The sequence below is a fragment of the Hyperoodon ampullatus genome, assembly GCF_949752795.1.
Source record: "Hyperoodon ampullatus genome assembly, chromosome: 5".
NCBI classification, from domain to species: domain Eukaryota; kingdom Metazoa; phylum Chordata; class Mammalia; order Artiodactyla; family Ziphiidae; genus Hyperoodon; species Hyperoodon ampullatus.
The window spans coordinates 17,259,451-17,284,125 of record NC_136918.1 but is presented as its reverse complement, the minus strand read 5'-3'; the positions used below and the strand labels follow the sequence as shown (position 1 = coordinate 17,284,125).

Below are 24,675 nucleotides of genomic sequence, written 5' to 3'. Positions count from 1 at the left end.
GACAACAGGTTTCCCAAGGTATCGATCACCAGCATAAACACGTATTAATTTAAGTCTTTAATATATAGAATAATACCGTGAAAGATCTGTCTTCTATAAAAGATATTCTGGTTCCTTTTAATCCAAAATTTAATTAGCAGGAAGGTTTGTAAATGCATATTTTCTAATTAGTAATAAGGAGTCCCCCCCAGCCCCCAAAAAGCCCTAAACACTGGGTCTGATTCAGGGCCTGACGTGAGGCTTGATGCCTTCCTCCTCCTTAAACAGCCCTCTGGCACTGTGGGTTCCAGCCCTCCGTGTTCCCTTCTGGTGAATCACCATCTGATTCCTGCAGGTTCAGGAAATGTTCTTCCCCAGTCTACAAATCTCACCTACTCTCAGGTGTGAATCATTTCTATTAGCAAGAGAGCAAGTTGCTCCAGTTGTTTCCGAGCAGCAGAGTTTGAAAGGGTGCCCCAAAGGACAGTCTCAAGGTGGGTAGGGGAGCACCTACCTTCTCCGGCAGGGGAAAAAAAAAATGCTTATTTTTTACGCTTTAACAAAAAAACAACTTCCCTGCCAACCTTAGTTTCTAGGTTTATTCTTAATTAGAGTTGAGAAGCCTGTTTCGACTTGAAGACACCCGTATCAGGGGAATGGAGAGCCAGCTACCGCAATGAAAGGTAAATGCAGTTGTTGTTGTTTTTAATTTTCTTAAAAGCCATGGTTGGTAGGATGCAGCACTGATTAAGAGTGTAATTATACCTCTGCTTAAATCTGAGGTCTGAAGAAAAAGTGGGGGTTAGAATGCTAAGTGAATGAGACCCACAAGTTCTCTTTGGGAGGAACCACTTTCTGAAACAAGAGTCATCATACTTCATGGAACTTCACGGTTTCCAGCTCAGGCAGGCGGGTAATGCAAACCGTGCGCTGTGCCTTCAACCGTGGAAACGATATTTTGGAAATCACTTCTACTAAGTGGATTTTTAAATCACATTTGCTTTATTAGTTGAGTAAAATCCAAAGTCCTTTATAATTGCTTCCCAAGACCCCAAACTGAAATTGGTTTCATTCACTTTTCTTTTAAAAAGAGATCAAAAGAAAAAAAGATGATTTTTCTCTCCTAACTGCCTCATTTTGATAAAAGAATCTCAATCGTTTCATTGTAACACAAAGAACAGGGCAATCCTCTTTCTGATTCCTTAAGAGATCATGTTAAAACATGTCAGGAAAGTCACTGAGAAAACTGCCTAACTAGTGACGAATGGCTTAGGAACAGCTTAGGTCTGGTTCACATTCAAAGTCGTGGGGAAGCTTTTATTTCATTGAGGGAATCAAGAAGCCAGCAAGGAGATCTGAACTCTTCTAAGTTATAATAAGGATTTTGAAAGATAGGTGAGCCTAAGGTAGGGTGACTTTTCGATTTACTAGGTTAAGATTTATCTGCTACGGAGTCTTCTATCGTATTCTCAAAGTGAATCTGCTTTCAAGTTAGGTATATTACCATTTTTTCATTTCTCTTTCTCTTCATCCATGATAGTAACAAGTTTTGATTTCATCTGGTGACATTTTCTTCATTTCTTTTACTTGTTTGAATGTCGCATTCAAGAAAATCTTGGAGTCTCTGGGAAATGTTTTGGAAGTTCTAAAATTAATTACAATTAATTACAAATAGGAAAAAGTGATTCGATTATATAAATGTATCATTGTGGACTTTCTTTCATAATTCTGATTAGAGACTCCGATTTACTAGCAAAAGGAACAACAAAAACTTTGGTTCCATATTGCCAAACAGAGCCAGACACTTTTTATTTTATACTATTCTCTTATTTATACTGTATTGTTATTTCTGCCAGTTCAAGGTTAACAGTCTTTTCCCTCCTTGAAGCTAGGGATCAAGGGGACCTGTTATCTTAGTCCATCAGCAAAATCCTATCCTAAGACTACTGTTTCCAACACCTATTCAAAAAGTGTTCCAGGTATATGTGGGTTAAGAAGGGGCTGGGGGAGCAGTTAGATTGCTGAGTACCATATATTCAAGGAAGTAGCCGAGAAAAGAAAGAGCGATTAGTCAGAAAACCCTGACTATTTCATGAAGACACCCAGGCAAAAATTTCCTGGCTAGAGACAGAATGTTGAGAGGGCTAATTACACTCCGGGATATGGGTGGGAGATGGAAAACTCAATTAGAATGGATGTTTTTATTTAGGTTAGTGGTATCTGTGCCCCCCTTCAGAGTCCGTCTACTTTCCTTCCTTCCTTGATATCTCAGGGTTTCACTTCCTTTAAGAACAAAAAATGTCACCCTTAGCCCTGTCCTCTGAAAAAATGCCACAGAAACTTAAGACAGAAGAGACACGAATGGCCATTTGTTCTCTGTACTCCTATAAGCTGAGGAAAAACTAGGAAAACCCATGAAATGCCCTCAGAGCCCAACAAAAGGAATGGTGGTGAAGGCAGGATAGAAGGGAGGTGAAATTTAGGCAAAATCCCCCGGGAGCATCCCACAGTCTCCAGAGGGCTGCTGTGTGCACAGGATGGGACAGGACTTTGGTTTAGAGCAGAAAGGCCAGCCGGGGTTTGGGCGTTGACGATGTCAAACGTTACGTGCGACTTGAGTCTCTTACTTCCTCGGGAGCTCACTGACGCCTCTCACAGTAAAATGAGGGGATTAGGTCGGATGGCTGTTAGAGGCCCCTTGTATGGCTAGATTCCCACGATCCAGGTGAGGTGCCGAGGCACTAGGGTTGGTTAACAAGAACCCAAGGCTTGAACCAAGTGCAGATGCTGGAGGGGACACTGTAGAGTCAGTGATGAGGAGGAAGACGGGTCCTCCCCCTTTCTGTCCCAGACAGCTACGGGACGTTAATCAAATCTCAACCTCTTTAGAGGCCCCAGATTCTTCCTCTGCAAGACAGAGATGAAGACAGTCTGTTCTTGCTTCCTCGGGTGGGAAGCTCTGCATTAGTACAAGTGGAAGGGCCAACTGCAGTGCCTATGGCTGTTGACTATCTGAAGTAGACAGGAGAGGGCAGAGGCAACCAAGACCCTGTGGTTTAAATCTAGATGAGATGAACCGCGTGGAAAACATCAAGGTGAACAAGAAACGAGAGGCAAACCTTCTGCTTCAGGCCATTGATTAAAGCCAAGCCCCCATCCAACCTGGCAACAATTTCCAAACTTTCTAACCTCCTCATACACGGGCAGAACAGAACATTTATTCTTCCTCTTGTACGTAATTAGCACATCTTAACTTTCATGGACATTCTTATTATCCAAATGTGAAAAAACTTACACTAAAAATGCATCTGAAGGAGATAAAATTTCTGACAAAATTTCACTTGGTATAAGCCATCACATTAAGTCATACGTATCAGCGATTCCATAATTTCTCTTATAAGGCAATTTCTAATAATAATTTCCAACATTTTGGAAGAAGGTGACTTTTTCTAATGTATTAGATAGAACTCGTACGACACAAACTGTCCTTCTAAACCTTATTATTGAAACAACAATCACTAACACGCACTGATACCTTAATATACGTCCAAGACTACTTCACATTTTAACATAGATAATATTTTTTAGAAAACCTCACACAACCTGAAGACATATACTGCTGTTACCCCCGTGTTACAGCTGAGCAAACTGAGGCTTAAGTGGTATGCAAGTAAGCAGCAGAGCTCTGACCTTGAACCATGTCTGCCTGCAGTCAACCATGCTCTCAGTCACTACTTTTTAGCGTTCTAAGCAAACTCGGTATTTGCTATTTGGGATCTTTATTTTATTTTATTTTTTTTTGGTCAGTAACTTAACAGGTAAAATTGTACCGATTTGTGATTTATTTACTGTACTACTTGACTGAAGTAGATAAGTGGCTGTCTTGGGCACATCGTGCCCTACAATCAAGTTGGAGCTACTTGATTACCTAGTCTGCCCAAAGGAGAGACATCAGATTATAATCAACACATGAACCACCTGCCCCAGGTTGCACAGAAATAAGAGCTAAAGAGTAGTTAAGAGCCCAGCACTTGGACCGACCTGTGTTCAAATCCAGGTTGTGCCCTCACCAAGTGTGCTAGCCTGGGTGAGCTCCTGTGGCACATGTCTGCTGAAGAAGCCTCTGCAAGCCTCAGTTTCTTCATTTGAAAAATGGGCGTACTATCCTTACTACCACTCAGGAAGCATCTATACAGTGAGTTTTTCCAAGATGCCAAGCTCCAATAAAAGATCTATAAGGCTTGAATGACATAATATTGTGGTAATACCTCATTCAATCCTCAAATCAATCCTATATGAGTGTTTTACAGAAGAGGAAACTGAAGCATAGTGGGGTTAGATGACCTGCCTAAGTAAGTGGCAGATCTGCAATTTGATTCCAATGTCTTTTTGATCGGTTAAAATTTATCTCAGGGCTTCCCTGGTGGCGCAGTGGTTGAGAGTCCACCTGCCGATGCAGGGGACGCGGGTTCGTGCCCTGGTCTAGGAAGATCCCACATACCGCGGAGCAGCTGGTCCCGTGACCCATGGCCGCTGAGCCTGTGCGTCAGGAGCCTGTGCTCCGCAACGGGAGAGGCCACGACAGTGAGAGGCCCGCATATCGCAAAAAAAAAAAAAAAAAAAAAAAATCTTCATAATTTAGAACAGTCCTAGGCACAAAATAATATTAGTCAGCATTTGCTGAACCCATACTCTTATTAACTTTGTTGTTGTTTTTGTTATTGTGACTAGCAAGACAGAAACACAGACTTTTCAGCTACCAGAGGAGGGTTTGCCTGTAGTCTGGACATGTTCTCAAGGTTAGAGATATTACTGGCTCTCAAACTGTCTTCTGAAACTCCACTTTTCAAGTCCCTGATTCTAAAGAGAACCCTTTACTAAAAATATCAAGATTCTGGCTGCTTCCAAAGTGTAAGTCAGTATAACAGGGGGCTGCGGAAACAAAATATTCTAAGGTCCCTGCACTAAAGGAGTTTATGATCTAGTTGAAGAAAGACAAATCATAACAGAAAAACACTTGGGCTGTTAGCACTCAGCTGTGTGGCTCTCGGGCTGAGAGCTGACAGAAGAGACCCAAGAAAATACTTCATGGACACGAGTTGCCTCAAGACTGCAGGCATTTTGGGGCTGCCACACTCCTTCTGGGGTGGAAGCCCTGCCTGCGCAAAGCTGTTCCTCTTCGTAACTGCCAAACTCAAAGGTTAGACATGAAACTGAAAACAAATCATCAATGAGCCTCCCAAAGCTCATTGCAAATTAGATAAATTGACTAAAGGACAAGTTGGAAAAGCTGCAAAATTAATTGTTTACTGGTTGTATTTATAAAGAGGCCGGTCCTTCATATCATGACCGGGTACCCTGCGGCTAATCACGGCGCACAGTAACATGTAAGCCTCAAATAATAACAGCTACATTATTTTTTGGTTATTTCAACCAAGCATGTTAAAGTCCTGGAAAATGAAAACTTTAAACAAAGTCTCGCACCGTGTCAAAACTGTCTATGTAGAACCCATATGATACATAGCAATATGAATAAATAAAAGAACAGTGGATGCTGTCAAAAAGGTAACTACTATATCAGTGTATCAGTGATCAATGTAATTATGATCATTGTTCAAAAAATATTACGGTTTCATCTCTTCAACATCAATATTCTCTTTTCCCTTTAGCCCAAAACATTCTAATTTCCTGTTGCAAAGATGAAACAAAATATCTATGTATATTTTGTGGTACAAAAAAACAGTATACACACAGTGCCTATAGCCACCAGTACGACTACGAAAAGGGGCAACCGCATGGAGATAGCAGCTCGAAGCTCAGTCGAAGCCATCCTACGGAGGCAGATGGTAGAACGTACTTTTACCACATTGCTGTTTCTTCAGAATTAATCAAGCAGAATCTCTCTGCCGCCTTCTCCCCAGTATACCTGATTCCACTTACCAAAATTTCCCAAGTGCTAGACATGTTACCTTAGACCATATGAAAATGCCATCTATAAAAACATTTCCATTTCAGTTCAACCTAATGCATCAGCATCAAGGAAGAAGAAACCTTGGAGCTTTTGAGAAAGTACTCATCCCAAAGTAAATACAATGCCATTAAGTTCTAAAATCCTATAACGAACTCTCTTGTCTTACAAGCTCATCAATTTCAGGTGAAAAGGAAAATATTAAGTGAGGGGGAAATTTACTAAAAATGAGGGGCAGGTTTGGAGCTGGCACTGGGTAACAAGGCTCTAGGTCCCCCAGGGTACTGGTAGAAACCCCATGGAGAGACCTGGGGCAGCCCCACCATGAATTTAGATGTCACAAACTATAACCCACAAATAAGCTTTATTTGGTCTGTTTTAATAAAATTAAACCAGATTTTTTTTTAATTTAAATTTTTAAAATTCATGCAATTTTATATAAAAATCCATTTTTTATAGTCTCATGGCAGGTGACCCACACATCTCATGGCAACAACCCAGAGCCTGGGAGTGGGGCAACACTCCCCAGTTCACCACAGCCCCCAGCCTTCCTGATCATTTTTCCTAACACTGAAGCTGTTAGCTGTATTTTATTGGCCTGATGGTGCTGCTGCTTATTTCTTCTTATACCTGGATCACTTTCCTCACTGACATTAGATTTGGGGCTCTAGTTGAATTTGCAATCTGTCGCTTTAGCCCCCTCACTTCACACTGAGCTGTTTAGAACATCAGAGGACCAGTGTTTGATCAGCTTTTCTCCTGGTCTTTGGCCATGCCTTACACGAGATCACCTGCCAATTCCTATTCTCTCTGCCCTTCCTAGGTTGTACTGTTCCACTTCGTTCATAAAGAAAAGAAAGATAATTAATGCCAGTGAAGTTGACAGCAGGAACTACTTTAAAGAAAATGTTATATATGTATGTATGTGGGTGTGTATGTATTCACACACCACACACATTATACAAAATAAATTATCTGTGATGCCAGATCGTTTTACTACATTGGGGTGGGGGTGGGGGTGGGGTGGGGGGATTTATTTATTTATAAATGGAAGTACTGTTGATTTACAATGTTTTAGGTGTACAGCAAAGTGATTCGGTTATAGACAGACTTTTTTTTTAGATTCTTTTCCATTATAGGCTATTATAAGATATTGAATATAGTTCCCTGTGCTACACAGTAGGTCCTTGTTGTTTATCTATTTTATATATAGCAGTGTGTATCTGTTAATCCCCAAAATTCCTATTTCTTGTTTTTATGAGAGGAAAAAAATGAGACAGTGAGGGTTTGATGCCGATAAAAACTGTACAATATCCGCTAGCATTCAAGACCTCCCTAAAGAATCTTTACCATTGATGGTAGGGGTTGAAACTGAAGGAAGACTTTTCTCTTAAGTACCTGTCTTAATTCATTAATTTAAATAAAAAGCATTGCAGTGTCGTTAAACTGTGATGCGAAAAATTAGGGTAGCTAACTTGACACCCAATTCTATTGAGAGTGGCCTTGAGGACACCTACCCACTCATCCACAACCCAGATAACCATAGTGATGACCTTATTAGAATGGTGACCATGACAACCACCATCATCAAGAATAATAATTACGACCCTTAAGTATAATGCTCAAGCCATGGAATGACCACGGAATGGTCATGGAATGCTTAAGCCATGGAATGACACTTCGAAAACAAGGAACAACATCTCCATAAGCCTGTGAAAAGTACTCTCCTTTATTAATAGGTTGGTAAATGGTAATCAAACAACTAAAGACTTTACCTGGGGTCTTAGATTCTGAGATTCTTTTTTAAGGGACCAGAAGTCACTTGAAATGCATTTGGGTTAGAACATATTCATTCAAAACCACTACTCTGTCTATTGGGACTGTAGCCTGTAACCTCTCTGACCAGCTAACTCTGTATTAATAGTCCAGAATTTCACTGCGTATACATTAGACTTTCCCTAAGCAGAACATAAAAATATACATTTCAATTAAGGAAACGATAAAATTTGACTATATGAGTAATAAGATTCTTATTGTTAAGCAGAAAAAATATTTGCCATGGGGCTTCCCTGGTGGCGCAGTGGTTGAGAGTCTGCCTGCTGATGCAGGGGACGTGGGTTCGTGCCCCTGTCCAGGAAGATCCCACATGCCGCGGAGTGGCTGAGCCCGTGAGCCATGGCCGCTGAGCCTGTGCGTCCGGAGCCTGTGCTCCGCAACGGGAGAGGCCACAGCAGTGAGAGGCCCGCGTACCGCAAAATATATATATATATATATATATATATATATTTGCCATGAATTACATTGCTGTAGCACTTACAATATAAAATGGACTTGCATATACTATCTCTCCAGATTCTCACAGTGCCTTTGGGAGCCAGGCCAGGTATTTATTATTTTCCTCATTTCAGACAGGCGAGCTCAAGCTCCGAGAGCTAAAATGCTCTGCCCAGGGTCAGAGCCAAAGACTCAGTCAAAAACGTTAACACCTGCCGATTGCACTGAGGTCCAGGACACCATCCAGGCTACTTCTGAGGTGCCACTGATCAAGCGAAGTAGCACAGCAGAGAGGCAGCCTGTTCTGGGGCCACAAAAACTGGAGCTCATCTCCTGGCTTTGCTTCTCACTGTCTGTGTGACATTGGGCAAGTTGTTGAAGCTCACTGGGGCCCCTCACCTGCACAATGACCAGGTCTGGGGTAAGGTTATAAGGAAGCATTAGACACAAACCTTGCCTTCAAGGGGTTTACAACCCAGTTCACACCACCCTCCCCCCTCCCTACATCAATCAGTGAGTGAGTGAGTAAGTAACTAAGTAAGTAATCAGATGTCACCTGGAAAAAAAAAGTGTTAAATCTAAACGTGAGCCAAAATATGCTTAATTGTAAGCTACAGATGTCAAGCATAACTTGGCAAAGAGAACTTTAGGGTAGTACCTGAAAAACCAGAATGAAGGCTGTGTGCTTTGCATTCCAACACCTTTGGGTCACTGACTCCAAGCCTGCATTAATGAAGTGCCTTATGAATACAGTGACCTAATTCTATCACAGAAGGAAGTCAATTATACCCAGTGAGGTAACTTGTTTCTTTCCCAAGGCCTTCAGCAGAGCTATATCTTAGCAGCATTGGAAGACGAAGACACACACACACACACACACACACACACACTCCTCTCTCTCTCCCTCTCTCTCCCTCTCGCTCCCTCTCTCAGGCTTAAATTGGGAAAGATTCTTACATTACAGGTGATTCCAAAATGCAAGAAAGGCTGCACCTTTCACCAGAAGCTTTGCATTAGGTGGGTCTTGTGAACATTACATCTCTCCACTGAACTTTAGGGACTACAGCAGTATTCCCATATGCTCTACTGGCTTAGTATAGCTTTTCTACAAGAAAGTGACCCCTCTCCACCCCCCCACCAAAAAATACCCCCTCAGATCTGAAATTCTTGCAGTTCCAGATGTGAGCTTCTTAAGAACATGTTGAAAAGTGGAGGACAAATAAGAGAGAGAATTATACTACAACTGTCATTTGAGAACCACCATCACCAAATAATCAGTCCAAAAAATCATGAGCAGCAAGCTCTACGGAGCTTGCTCTGGGGAGCAAGCATTTAACTGGCATTTATCTTTCAAATCTTGACCAGAACAGCAATAACGAGGCCCTGGGAAGCCGGGGAGAATTAAGGATCGCATGGCCTGCTGCACACACCTGCCGGCTCTGCCTGCTGAGGAGGGACTTCCCCAGCCCGGCACAGCAGCTGCCCGCCCGTGTGGAGACCTAGCCCGGGAACGGTGAGAACAAAGCTGTGTGCCCGTCGCAGCAGGTCCGGAGCCCCGGGTGCTGATGCCTCCCCGGTCTTCCCACTGCCCTTAAAGGGTACAGCGGAGGCTTGTGCATCCAGCACACCTGGGTTCAATCAAGCCTCCGCTCCCCCGTTAATAAACCCTTCCTTCCTTGAGAAACAGAATCTCCATGTTTCCAACCATAAAAGCAGTTTAACAATACGACCAGTTAGGGTTTTCACTTAAAGGCCTCAGCAGAGGGCTGGGCACAGAGAAAAGTTCCACTGTGACAATTAATTCTTGGGTGTGCACTAAACAACAAGATCTCCTGCCACTATTCTTTCTGGGTTGCTAAGAGGTACCAGGAAAGTCATTTTTTAAAGAATGCTAAGTGTTGGTCACTGAAGCAAGAGAAATCAGGAGTTGGTAGAGAGGGAGGAAGAAAGGCATATTTATAGTCAACGTAGAACATTTGATGATCCATATAGGTCAAATGTCGTCATAGAAGAGTAAACGATAAACGCACCAAGAGTTGCAAAATCAAAGCGTCCACAGGATCTGGCGAGCAATGCTCCCGAGTGAGGAGGCCCGGGGGCGTCAGCAGAGGATGCCGTGAGCTGGTGACCCAGACAGCATGTTCTCCAAAGGGAAGAGGCAGCGAACGCTGCTGGACTGTTCACCCTCACTGCGGGCAGATCTTCTTTTCCAAGATAGGATCCAAATCTGCCTTTTTTTTTTTTTTGCGGTACGCGGGCCTCTCACTGTTGTGGCTCTCCCGTTGCGGAGCACAGGCTCCAGACGCGCAGGCTCAGCGGCCATGGCTCACGGGCCCAGCCGCTCCGCGGCATGTGGGATCTTCCCGGACCGGGGCACGAACCCGCGTCCCCTGCATCGGCAGGCGGACTCTCAACCACTGTGCCACAAGCGAAGCCCCACGTTCATCCTTTTCTACCATTTCATTTCACTCATTTAAAAAGCCAGCTTACAACTAACAACATCGCAACACAGTTAATAGTCAAAGGATCTTATCAATGGTTGGCTGGAAAAAACCTAGAAGGTCTCCTCTAAGCCTCGATGCTATCTAACCTCAGGAATGGCTGTGAAACCCAGGACTGCCACAGACATCACATTCTTGAGAGGTTTCATCAGCTCTCAGCTAGGGGAGAAGTAGGTGGCACGACAGGGCTCCTGCCCGTCAGTGAGGTCCTGGACCCAAGCTCATGACTACAGCTGAAGCAGTGCTCATTCCAACACCCTGCAGGCGCTGGGACGCACAGAGTATGCGCAGCGGCTCTGCTGTAAACTGCACGGGGGGGCCCGGGAGCTTCGGTGCTGCTGTTGAAGAAAGAGCAGGCAGATGAGGCTCAGAGGCAACTGGCGCGAAGCTCTTGGAGCAAAAAGATCAAATGACTCCTCACGGGGCGGCTGAAACCACAAACCATGCAACAGTTCTCAGGTGGTGAGAAATGGGTTTCACCCTGTGTCCCACCCGTCAATCACTAAATGCATTCTACCGTGTACCTACAACATGCAACAGGGGCTTGTAAGACTTAGCCCATACCCTGCACAGCTGTGCCAGATGCTTCATAAACATTCTCACTTCAACCTCACCCCATAATGGATATATCATCACACCCACTGTACACATGAGGAGATGGAGGCTCAGAAAGCTGAAAGGCAACAGAGCTGGGGTCGGCACCACACTGCCGCCATATCGGCTAGGGGTAGGAGCAAGGGGTTTGTTTGTTTGTTTGTTTGTTTGTTTTTAAGCCACGTGAGGAAAATAGTTTAAAATGTAAGACGTGACATGAGAAGCTTAGCAGAATCTTCCATCAGTACCGTATCTACCTCTACCCGCCACCCTCTCTCTCTTTCTCCCATGGTAAGCATAGTGTTTTGTTCTATTTTTTTTTTGAAAGACTTGTCTGAAACCATTCCCTTACTTCCTCACAAGCATTACCCAACCCGCTGTCATCAGCCCTCTGCTCTGCGCCTACTTCCTCCCCGCTCCCCAGCCCCTGCACTCAGGCAGCACGACATATGCAGCCCCGGCAAAGACCAACAATGACCTGTTACTAAATCCCATCCAATGGCGCTTCGCTGTCCGAGGTCTCTTGACTTCCCTGAAGGAGAAAACTAGTTACAACTTCTCATTTCATAAACTCCCATCTTGGTTCACAGGACATTCATCTTTTCCGATAATCCTTCCAATTCTCCGAGCACTCCTTCAGGCAACTTCACTTTCCTGAGAATTGCTCCTTAAAAGCTTCGAAGTCAGCCTTCTCCTATTCTCACTCTACTGGGCAGGTTCATCCTGGGCAACCTCAGCCACTCCCATCGCTTTTTCTATCACAGATCTTCTGTTGATCTTAAATGTACCTCACCAGCCAGGAGCACTTCCCCAGGCTCCAGACCTCTATCTTCAATTCCTTAGTAGACATCTCCACATGGATGCTACACGGGCATCCTGAAATCAACAAATCTAAACCTGAACTCCACCCATTCTTTCATGTGCTCCTCCTCTCATGGGCCCTAACGTCAGTGAAAGAGACGCACACCCACTGCCAGATACTGGGAGGACGCAACACTCCTCGTCCCTTTGCACCAACATCAGTCAGCCACTCACTGCTCAATATGCATCAGATCTGTCACATCTCTCCACCGCTCAAGGCCATCATCATCTCCCCAGCACACTACTGCATGTTACCTTGGGCCATGCTCAGCATTTCCACATGATCCTCTCCCATCGGACCTTCAGCAAACCTGCCACAACCCAGGCATTGAAGCTGCCATGGAACCTCCCTGATCCCTGCTTCCCCTCATCAGGGGACACCTCTACCTCTGGATTTCTATAGCTTCCCAACCTCTCACTCTGTATTTTGTGGTCTGTTTTACGTCTGGATCCTCAAGTAGATTCTAAATTCCTTGAGGGCAGAAACTTACCCTCCCCTTTACCCTCTTTATAATCCTAGAGCGCGGACCATGAGTAGACTTTGAGAAAATGACCTCACAGAAAAGGTCAGGTTCTGGTTGACACTGAAGGGGAGGTAGAGATTCCCAAGGTAGGGAAAGAGGAGGGAGAGAGGAGGTCATTCAGGAGTAGGAATGGGAATGAAGAAACATCGGGGGCTAAACACCAGGCACGCCCCTGAGAGGCAACAGTTAGGTCAACGGAGAGAATTCCCGGTCAGATGAAAATGATCTTGAATTTCATGTAGGCAAGGATTAGTGGAAAGAACACAAGCAAAAAACTACGTTCACGAAGCACATAATTCAAAACATATATTCTAATTTAACCTCATAATGATTCTATAGGTATTATTCTCATCTGATTCAGAGGATTAATTATGGGACAAGAAGATTTCTCCCAAAGTTGAGTGCCAACTTTTAATTATCAGAATCCAGCATCTTTTGGCTTCCACACTCCACGATCTCCAACAGTAAAAAAAAAAAAAAACTCCTTGGGCTTCCCTGGTGGCGCAGTGGTTGAGAGTCCGCCTGCCGATGCAGGGGACACGGGTTCGTGCCCCGGTCCGGGAAGATCCCACATGCCGCAGAGTGGCTGGTCCCGTGAGCCATGGCCGCTGGGCCTGCGCGTCCGGAGCCTGTGCTCCGCAACGGGAGAGGCCACAACAGTGAGAGGCCCGCGTACCACAAAAAAAAAAAACCAAAAAACTCCTTATATTTCATTAGTAACTGTAATTCAAGAAGTTCCCTGTCTTATCATACTCAGGGTTAGAGAACATGATGACATGGGTAATTTAGAAAGAAGAATCTAGCAACAAGAAGCAGGACAGCTTCAAGAGGAGAGAAGCAAGAAGCAGGAAGACCAGAGAGGAGGTCAGTAGAGGGCCACACATGACACTAGGAGGGCCTGGATCTGGAAGATGACTGGGAGTAGCAAGGTGAGGACAGAAACAAAGGAATGATATTATAACAGAAGAAGTAGAAAGACTAGATAAGTGACTGGCTAGATGGGGGCAAGGAAGAGAGAAAGATCCAATCCAGTACTGAGGTCTTAAACTCTCTCGACTAAGAGATGAACCAAATATTCATACACAGGGATGAAAGGAAAATGATTTGTGCCAAAGAAAGGAAAGACAGTTAAAGTTTAGACATGCTGAGTTTGAGGAACACAGACAGATGACACACTCCAACGTACACAGTGGACTGAAGTCTGGGGAAGGGAAGATTGCAGAAGAGAGGTGATGGCCGACCATCCAAGGAGACATGAACGCTCGTGAGAAAAAGAAAATGCAAAAATGAGGAGCCGTGGCCTAAATTAGGGGAAGCATCTCATCTAGAGAAGGTAGTAAAAGAGACGAAGGAGGCAAGAGGATACTCTCATAAGCCAGCTGAGGAGAATAAAACATCTCATTTCCCAAACCTGGAAAACAAATTTGACTCCAGAAAAATCCAAAGACCATGTCTGAACTAATTAAAATCCAACTCTCTCATATAGTTTCAATAGGAATTAAGAAAATGGGAGTATGGATGCCCCCAAAGTACAAATAATCACCCATAGCCAGGGTCTCTGGATTTTGAACCGAATTCTAAAAGAAGAAACTCATAAATGAATCATCCAGTACCCCTCACCTACTTCAAGGGGTGGAAACTCTTGCTAAACGTATTTTGCATTTCACTATCTTCTTCAAGAGGTTGATAGGGAATGTGCTTATTAGGTACTTTTCCCCGGCCTTGAAAACTCATCCATTATTGCACAGTGAGCTGCTAGCTTGTATCTATTCCTTTCCTTTTCTGTATACTATTCATTCCTTTTTAACTTCATTCAAATGTAATTTACATACCATAATTTTCATCCATTTTAAATGTACAATTCAATGATTTTTAATTAATTTATAGAGCTGTGCAACCATTATCATAATCCAGTTTTTATCACCCTAATAAAACCCCCCATACCCTTACAGTCAGTCTCCACTTCCACCCCTAGCCCTAATCTACTTTCCACCACTATAGATTTGCCTCTTCTAGACATTTCATCTCAGTGGTATTTTGTATCTGGCTTCTTTCCCTAGCAAAATGTTTTTGAATTCATCCATATTATAGGTGTATTTCACTCCTTTTTATTGCTGAGTAGTATTCCATTATGTGACTTTACTACCTTTGGTTTATCCATTCATCAGTTGACATTTGGGTTGATTCAACTCTTAGCTATTATGAATAATGCTACTAAAAACTTATATGCTACTTGAATATAAGTCTTTGCATAGGTCTATGTTTCCATTTCTCTTGAGTAGATACCTATGAGTGGAATTGTTGGGTCATAAGATAAATTTAGGTGAAACTTTTTAAGAAACTATCAAACTGTTTTCAAAGTGGCCATATGATTTTAAATTCCCACCAGCGGTGTACAAGGGTTCCTATCTCTCCATGTCCTCGGTGACATTTCTAACTGTCTTTTTTATTTATAGACATTCTGGTTGATGTGAAATAGTATCTCACTGTTTTTTATTTGAATTCCCCCAATGACTAATGATATTGAGCATTTTTTCATGTGCTTTTGGTAAAATGTCTATACAAATCTTTAGACCACTTTTTAGTTGGGCTGTTTTCTTCTTATTGGGAAGTTGTAAAGGTTCTCTGTATGTTCTGAATTTAATCCTTCATCAGAAACACGATATGCAAATATTTTCTCCCAGACTCTTTTCCATGTCCTCCTTAATGGCTGTCTGCTATCTCTTGCTGCTGCTGTGGCTCACCCACTTCTAGACACTGCTTTTCCTCCAGGGTGGATAAGCCATATTGGATTTCCTGTTATCAAGTAAGGTATAAGTGAAGCCAGAAAGATGGAAAACCATATAACTTGCCCACAGAGGAACAGAAAATTAGAGATGTCTTTCATGTAAACTCCTTGAAATGTTTCCATGAGAAGTTGGATTCAAGAAAATAAGGTTTGCTGAAATCCAAGGGTCATTATTATGAAGTTTAGAAAACTGCCTCAATCCCAGTAAACTTTAATGAGTGGAAAAAAAAAAAAAGTAGGGTTTTACCTCCTTGCCTTACTTTAAAAACACGGCAACACTGGCACTCAAAAAGGCGGGAGTCTAAGAGCCCTAATTATCGTCTATGATTCATTAACCAATGGATACCTTTTGACCACCCACTATATACCACCTACCCTAGCGATTCAAGGTGAGAGGCATGGACAGGGCTTCTAAACCCTCAGAAGAGATGATTGGTGGAGGGGAGGAAATCACTGAAAATTCGGACACCACTTTTTCCATCTACTACCAATCCAGCCCCTGAACTTCACGTGTTACTAGGGAGAAGAAGAGAAGGACAAAGTAACAGAGAAAGAAACATGTGCCTCTCCACTTGCGGCCCAATTCTTCAATATACTTTTGCCTCCAAAGTGCTCTCTCCCTGCTGACTCAGCAGATGCAACTGCTGATGCAACCAGAAGATTGCCTTGTACTTGGAGGGGACGAGCTTACTTGGGGGCTCCCTGCAGCTGTGTGGTATAGAAGCAATATCAGTGAGGGGACACGAAGGCCTCACGTGGTTTCATTTCGTGAGAAACAGTGCGACTTCCCTACAGTGAACCGTTCCCGAAATACATCTGACTTCAGCAGCACACTTATGAAAACAGTTCCCAGGATTTCTTCTCTCTTTGATCAACACCCGAGGGAAGTCAGAAAACAGGGACTAGACACAGAGAAGGCTGCTCAAGGAGAACTGGGGGGAACTGTCCTATAGCATTCCAAGCAATGTCGCGTGCACATATGGTCTCAGGTAATCCTGATAAAAAGGTTGTGAGGAATCTGAAGCTCAGAAAAGGTAGGGTACTTAGCCAAAATCACACACCAGTCACTCAAGGCTAATTTAATTATTCACTCCTAGCCAAACTTTGAGGTTGGATGGAATACAGTTAGCACAGAGAAATACAGGGACTTACAAGACAAACGTTCAAATGGTAATACATTCTTAATGGGAACCTATGTTTGAGGAAAACGTAGAAGCCCGCATAAATCTGAGTCCTGATAGGGGTTTTTTTTTAGGGCCTTCAGTCCGGAATTCCAAAAAGGTCAGGTGACGATGAAGGTCACACAGCTGGTTAGTGTAAAGCCAAAACTAGAACCCTAGAGATTACAGGAATGATTGGATGCTGAATGTATTTGAGCTTATAAAACACGCTTTGCATATATCAGTGCTAGATCTCTTAATTTATATACAACTGGAGATTGTTAAAAAGTCTCATCATACGTGTATGTAAGTACATGTGCTGAGGTTAGGGGCTGGAGCGTGTAGAATGAGGCAGAAGCAGGATGGCAAGGCACAGGCTAATATGTCCTGAGAACATTCTTTGACCTAGGTTCTGATAGGCGCCTGCTGGCCTATGTCACGTAATCCTTATCACAATCCTGTTGTATGATTGCTATTATTCTCCTTTCAGAGATGAGGACACTGAGTCACAGAGGTGTTAAGTAACTTTCCCAGGGCCACACGGTGGCATTCAGATGGAGAGAGCATACATAGAAAACGGTCCATGCTTCCTGGCACACTGAGAGAGCACAGAAAAACACACAATTCTTAGAGGGCACAGTCGTTCCTATCCAAAGAATAAGACCTTTTCTGAATCGTGGGGATATCTTTTTTTTTTTTCCTTTTTTTAAAAGTAAAGATCGAAATACTGTGTGTTCAAATTCCTGCCTAACTGTTTCTCTCCCCCCCCACCCCGGTCCCCAGAAATCAAACCAGGAATAACCTATGCTGAGCCCTTGCCTCGATCATCCCCGAGTGTTTCCTGACACGTATTTTTGCTTACAGTCCCTCAGAACTAAAGGATGGGGCTCAACTTGACACTTGCAAAATTACCAGGTAAGCTGTAGGGAAAAATGCAAAGAAAATCTTACTTGATCAATAACTGTTATTTACACTATGTGGCCATTTAGGGGTTTTAGCAGTCACCAACCAACTAACAAAATAAACCAGCATGTATCCTTGCCTTTCATTAAATGTAAAACAGCAGACATGCAGGGTGGCATCACTGAGAGAAATTTAACTTGCCGTCACTTTGTTTTTAAGCTTTGTTTCATCTAGAGACCATCTCTAAAAGAACAAGAAAGATTAAACTAATAATTGGGGAAGTTTTTCATACCCAAACTAAAGTACATATTACTTTTCAGATGTAACAGTCTAGATCAAGGTTCACTGAGATTCCCCAAGAGGTCAAGACAACATCTACCTACACTACTGGGTAGCTAGAAAATGATCATGCAAGGGCAGCTGTGCCAGGGGAGTGACACCCTGCAATGTGCGTGACTTTGGTATTTCATTCCCACCTGGCAGGTAGAGCAGTGATATATCGTTGATACTTTCACACTTTGTGCCAAAGTGTGACGTGCCCCAACGAGCAACAATGCAGCTTCACCAAAAGCAAAAGGACCAAGATTCTTCAACACATATCGTTCAGAATGTGACTGCTATTAATGAGACAAAAGTCAGAGAGTGAACACCTACTAAGTACTAGACACTGTGCTTGAAATGTATGCAGAGCATTTAACTCTCAGAAGATCCAGCAAAAGGGCCGCTATTTATCCCATCTTACAAAGTCATGAAGTGACTGAACCAGCATTGTCAAAGAGGACTGTCTGCAATGCCCTCTATCGGCCCTGTCCAACACAGGAGCCACATGTGGCTAATGCAATATCTGGCTACAAAGCCCACACATCTCTCCAGCACACACAGGCGTACACACAATCCCCCTTACACACAAACACAGGCAGCCACAGCCGCAACACACATACCACAAAACCACTCTCACAAACCCACGGGCACAAAATGATGATTTACTGTGGAACCAGTGTTCGTATGTCATTGCCTCTGCTAATTTAATTTAAAAGGAGTTGGAAGAGGGGGAGCAGAGGGGGGAATAAGAAAGGGATTTCGACCCTCGATTATCACCCTGTAATCAAGCTCTGCACTAAACAAACAGCGAATAACATCCTGGGAGACAAGGAGTGTGTGAGCTGTGAGAAAACAGCCTTTACACTGTAGAAACAGCTTCTAGGTTTTCTTAATTGAATCACCAAACTACGTGTCCTTAAAAATGTTCCCTAACCTGGCCAAGCTCTTTACGGACAGCAAAGAACAACATGATAAAACCTCCTGGGGAAAGAAAGCCACTCACTTTTAATGGTCTTTGTTCCTGAGTGGGAACATTGCAGAGAAACGCTTCTGGGCATAGCCACAGGCTTTGGAAAATCTGGGGCAATGATACAGAAGAGAAGAAAGGCTGGCAGGAAAGAATATACCACAGACTTAATTCTAAAAAAAAAAAAAAAAAAATGGATGTCACACAGAACTCTCTATATTAAGATCTGAACCTTCCAGAGCAACCCACAGATGGCTATTCCTGCTTCTCAGAAACCATTTTTCTCTCCACTACCATATTATTGCATAGGATAACCCGTAACAGGCTTTAACCACTAACTTGTTTAAGCTGCCTCATAAATGTAGAATTTGTAAATGAAGTAATAAACAAGCCCAAGCCTATTCCATTGAATTAAGAAGTCCTATATTCTAAAACATTAATCCCATACATAAACTAAAGAAGTAAAACTGCTAAAACTGTGAGGTGACGTGATCAGAGACTGTCTCAAAGCCACGAAACGGTCCAGTAATCACTGTGGAACAAAGTTACTCGTACCTGATATTATTTATGACTCAGAGTATCTTTAAGGACTATTTCTGATGTGCTGATTTAAGACTGTGTTTGATAATAAACATAACTGATCAGTAAATCGTCATTTAGTAAGAGTGCTTGTTCATACAATTAAAACTTTAAAGTATATAATAAACAGACACAAAATCCCTTCCCAACCCTGAGAAGTATGGGTCCTTCCGTTCCACAGTGGATAAGCACAGCAGATCCAGGGAGCCAACACTAAGGGTGGAAATACTCCATGCCTATTATGCTATGGTTCGTGAACCATTCTACTTGCATTTACAATGATTCTGAAAACCATTCGTTAGTAATTGTTACAAGGTATAACCAGTGTTTCAGGAGGTGATGTAGCTGCCCCCTTTCAGGCTGGGCCCCTCAGCTAGACCACTTATCCTGATTAAAAGTTACTTGTCCTCTCTCTACTTCCCTTAGGGTTCTGTTCTGGGTTAGACGAAAGTCACTGCTACTAACTTAATTGGGGAAACTAAGTCAAGCAGATATCTTAACCCAGGTAAAGCTGCACATCTTAAGAAGCTTCTAAGGGCATGGATGATGATGTAGATCTGGTGGAGCAGAAGCAGCCAAGACTGAGACACTTCGTTAAGTCAAAGATAGGCTTGAACGATCCTGTTCCAAGACAATATCTGAAACTGGCAACAGTAGTACAGATGGCAGCTGAATCAGGCATTTTAAACTTGTAAAGCTTAATAATACTGTGGGTCTCATCATAACAGGCTAGTCCAGGTATAAGTTACCAGCCTGTGTAAGGACGTTTAAGCCAGGAAAACCAGTTTTTAAAAACACTTGTAGGGCTTTCCTGGTGGTGCAGTGGTTGAGAGTCCGCCTGCCGATGCAGGGGACACGGGTTCGTGCCCTGGTCTGGGAAGATTCCACATGCCGCGGAGCGGCTGGGCCCGTGAGCCATGGCCGCTGAGCCTGTGCGTCCAGAGCCTGTGCTCCGTAACAGGAGAGGCCACGACAGTGAGAGGCCCGCGTACCGCAAAAACAAACAAACAAACAAACAAAAACACTTGTAGCAGAGAATAAAAGGGGAAGAATCAGCAAGGGGAAGAGGTTACTCGGGAAGAGCCTACACTTATATTTCAGGCAGCAATTTAAGAACCTGTTTTGGATTATAATCACCAAAACTCTCTTCCTGGGTTCACTTCTTCAAAGAAGGGAAACAAAATATATACTTCGCCGCCTGTCATGTAGGGAAATGAGGGCTGAATTCGTGCTGTTAGCTCTAAAACAAACTCATTCCAAAACATAACTGTAACTACAGTAAACATTATTAGTGAGACGTGAAAATTCAGAAATGACCTTCCTTGTCAACTTACATCCAAACAGTTCATTTGTAAATTGTTAGTGCCAGTTTAAAAAAAAGAAGACAAACCGTAACTGGATGGTCAAGAGAATTATGGGGGGGATGCCCAGAGGGACTGCTGACAGCTGTGCAGGTCTGACATCTGTGGTAGAGAGAGGGGAGCAAGGAGGCAGAGGGGGCAGAGTCAGACTTCAGTGTCGTCTGAAGAAAGTTTTCTTTTTTTTGCGGTTCGCGGGCCTCTCACTGCTGTGGCCTCTCCCGTTGCGGAGCACAGGCTCTGGACACGCAGGCTCAGCGGCCACGGCTCACGGGCCCAGCTGCTCCGCGGCATGTGGGATCTTCCCGGACTGGGGCACGAACCCGCGTCCCCTGCGGACTCTCAACCACTGCACCACCCGGGAAGCCCTGAAGAAAGTTTTGACCAGACTGATGAAAAGTCCTCCAGCCAAAGTCAGTCATCAGAGAAACCTCTACTGTCCCAGGAACAGGCTTGTCTTAGTATCATGTGCTCAGTTACTGGCTGGGAGCAGTCCATGGGAAGCGGGGCATCAGCAAGAAAACAGTGCTGGGTTCAGAACACTGAGCTGGAGTTGCCCATCAATTACACTCCCTGCAGTAGGAGATCTGAGAGGCCCGTTCTCATGGCTGTCAGGCAAATCCAATGTTCATAAACCATTTCATTCATTATATGACAGAGTGGTATGGTGCAGGTCTTTAAAAACACGAACTCAAAATTCCAAAATAGCCAAAGGTTTAAAATTTTCATATTCTCAGCACAATAGGTACAATCTAGACTTGTAAATTAAAATAGGTACCAGACTGCAATTATTTTTAATAACTGTCCTCCTTGATAATGAATTTAAATATTAATGACAATTGTTCCTTTTTATTTCTCTTCCTAACGATGGTCCCTAAAGTTTCTTAAGTATTATTAAAAAAAAAAAAAGTCACGGGCAAAAAATTCAAAATGACCTGCTAGTTTTACTCTTTCCCAATTCTTGATGATTAAATAGCTTAAAACTAAGAGAGAGAAAAAGATATTTCAAAGAGCCTGCCAAAGACTGCACTAAAAGAATAACCACATGCTACCATTCTGTTATATAAAATTCTAATTTTCTGCTCCCAAATTTTGTTGATTCTATTTGTAAGGATATCAAACACTGAATTAGAAATCTAATCAAGATAATTTTCACTGGTATATTTATTTTCATTTTCAAACAGTTAGCATAGAGAACCAGAAATTCACATTTTAGTCAAGGGACGTGGGGGTGGGGGATTTAGGGGTGAGGTCACCAGTTCTTTTTTTTTTTAATGTTTTTTTCGTCTGTTTATTAAAGTATAGTTGATTTACAATGTTGTGTTAGTTTCTGGTGTATAGCAAAGTGGTTCAGTTCTATATATATATATATATATATATATATATATATATATATATATATATACACACACACACACACACACATTCTTTTTCATATTCTTTTCCATTATGGTTTATTACAGGAAACTGAGTATAGTTCTCTGCACCATACAGTAGGACCTCGTTGTGTGAGGCCACCAATTCTTTAGGCACTCAAAATATTCAAAGTGCAATAAATTGAGTCTTTAAATTACTAAAGACATTTTTTAACTAGCCCGAAACGGCAATAGTGCAGCCTGTGAGGAAGCCCAGCACTCTGTAGGGCATGCATGCAAAGCACTGAAGTGATGTCTCCCCGCTTCTCCTACAGATAATGAGCTGCACGGTCCAGGGAATCACACCCCAAGTAACACAAGCGATGGACCTGGAGAGAACACCACCATTAACAACGAATTTGACACAGTCGTCTTGCCCGGGCTTTACCTCGTTATATTTGTGGCAAGCCTCTTGCTGAATGGTCTAGCAGTGTGGATCTTCTTCCACATTAGGAATAAAACCAGCTTCATATTTTATCTCAAGAACATAGTGGTTGCTGACCTCATAATGACGTTGACATTTCCATTTCGAATAGTCCACGATGCAGGATTTGGACCTTGGTACTTCAAGTTTATCCTCTGCAGATACACGTCGGTTTTATTTTACGCCAACATGTATACTTCCATCGTGTTTCTTGGGCTGATAAGCATTGATCGCTACCTGAAGGTGGTAAAGCCATTTGGCGACTCGCGCATGTACAGCATAACCTTTACAAAGATTTTATCTCTTGGTGTCTGGGTGCTCATGGCTATCCTGTCCTTGCCCAACATCATCCTAACGAACGGTCAACCAACTAGGGAAAATATTCATGAGTGCATGAAACTTAAGAGTCCTTTGGGAGTGAAATGGCATAAGGCCATCATTTATGTCAATAGCTGCTTGTTTGTGGTTGTGCTAGCGATGCTGATAGGATGTTACATAGCCATATCCAGGTACATCCACAAATCCAGCAGGCAATTCATAAGCCAGTCAAGCCGAAAGCGAAAACATAACCAGAGCATTAGAGTGGTCGTGGCTGTGTTTTTCACCTGTTTTCTACCCTATCACTTGTGCAGGATTCCTTTTACGTTTAGTCACTTGGACAGACTTCTAGATGAATCGGCACACAAAATCCTGTATTACTGCAAAGAAATGACACTTTTCTTGTCTGCGTGCAACGTGTGCCTGGATCCAATAATTTACTTTTTTATGTGTCGCTCATTTTCAAGAAGGCTGTTCAATAAATCAAATATCAGAACACGGAGTGAAAGCATCCGATCACTGCAAAGTGTCAGAAGATCAGAGGTCCGCATATACTATGATTATACGGATGTATAGGAGTTAAAGGCCACCAGGCCTTCTCTTGTTTGTTGAAGTCAATATGTACAAAGTGTAAATAAATTTGTCTTTTGATTACCCTCGCTTGAGCCCATCGAAGTATGGATGAAAAGAGAACTGAAATGATATGAAATTGGGGTATAATTTGGAACTGAGAAAAACATTAAGGCATACCAAAAAGTGAAATTAACAAGAGGTGGTGTGTCGCTGAGTGGCAGGGATCATGGCTCAGGGTTGAAGGAGCAGATTACAGGTGCAGAAAAGGCCACAGCAATGCCAGCGCACTGCAGGAAATGCTTCCAGGAAATGCTGGTGCTCTGAAGCCACTTCTGAGAGAAGAGGAAGTAGAGAGAGCTCTATCTAACCTTGATCCCTAAGATTTGGGAAAGAAAATGCTGTTTTCAACACAGCTCATTCACTGCAGATGTAACTGAGTAAATATGGATTGCTAGGTCTTTCTGTCATTGTATTTATGGCCCATACACAACCTTTAGCCATTATCCCCTGTCTGTGTTTATTTATGTCTTATGCACACGAGAAAAACTTGCACAGTGCGGGGCGGGGGTGGGGGAGGCAAGAAAGTTCAACTGTGTTCTTTTTAAGCAACGCATTTGAAAGACTTAAGTCAATTAACTGATTTTAAACTTAGATTATTTCAGAGAAAAAAAAAAGTGTGACAAAAAAAGAGTATTAAGACAAGCAGATTTTGGATAAAACACTCTGAACTTATGTTTGCCATTATTATACCCTATGCTGCATTTGAATCCTCCTGTACTAAGGGTAGAGAAGAGAACGGGAAGGCTTGGTTAATAATCAAGTATATACAGTTTATTCAAAAGCCACTTAATAGTCCTTATTTTAGAAAAATGAGAGTTTTTTTTTGTTTTGTTTTTTTCCAAACACTGCTTTAATATATGAGCTTATGAAAACTCTTATAATTACCTTACCTTCATTAATAAAGAAATAAGGAAAGCATGCTCAAATAATGGACAGAATATCAACAGTAACTATCTTTCAAAAATAGTGGGTCTTTTTTTTTTTTTTTTTTGCTTTTTGCTTTATAACAAATTTAATCAGTTATACATATACATATGTTCCCATATCCCCTCCCTTTTGCGTCTCCCTCCCACCCTCCCTATCCCACCCCTCCAGGCGGTCACAAAGC

General features: G+C 42.7%; 2 protein-coding genes across 4 annotated transcripts in view; one reads left to right on the top strand and one right to left on the bottom strand.

The window, feature by feature from the left end:
- Positions 1 to 24,675, bottom strand: part of MED12L (mediator complex subunit 12L) — a gene marked incomplete at its 5' end in the record, with an annotated part of 320,500 nt that overhangs the window by 106,210 nt on the left and 189,615 nt on the right. The window lies entirely within an intron of this gene.
- Positions 403 to 23,588, top strand: GPR87 (G protein-coupled receptor 87). 2 transcript variants are annotated; one of them, XM_079705505.1, is made up of 5 exons: positions 403 to 473; positions 569 to 662; positions 9,587 to 9,734; positions 17,514 to 17,564; positions 22,468 to 23,588. In XM_079705505.1, the coding sequence occupies exons 4-5, from the start codon at positions 17,531 to 17,533 to the stop codon at positions 23,508 to 23,510; spliced, it is 1,077 nt and encodes a 358-aa protein (XP_079561631.1). In that variant the 5' UTR covers positions 403 to 473; positions 569 to 662; positions 9,587 to 9,734; positions 17,514 to 17,530; the 3' UTR covers positions 23,511 to 23,588. The 2 variants fall into 2 exon arrangements, with proteins under 2 accessions (XP_079561631.1, XP_079561630.1); XM_079705504.1 differs by having other exon boundaries at positions 413 to 662.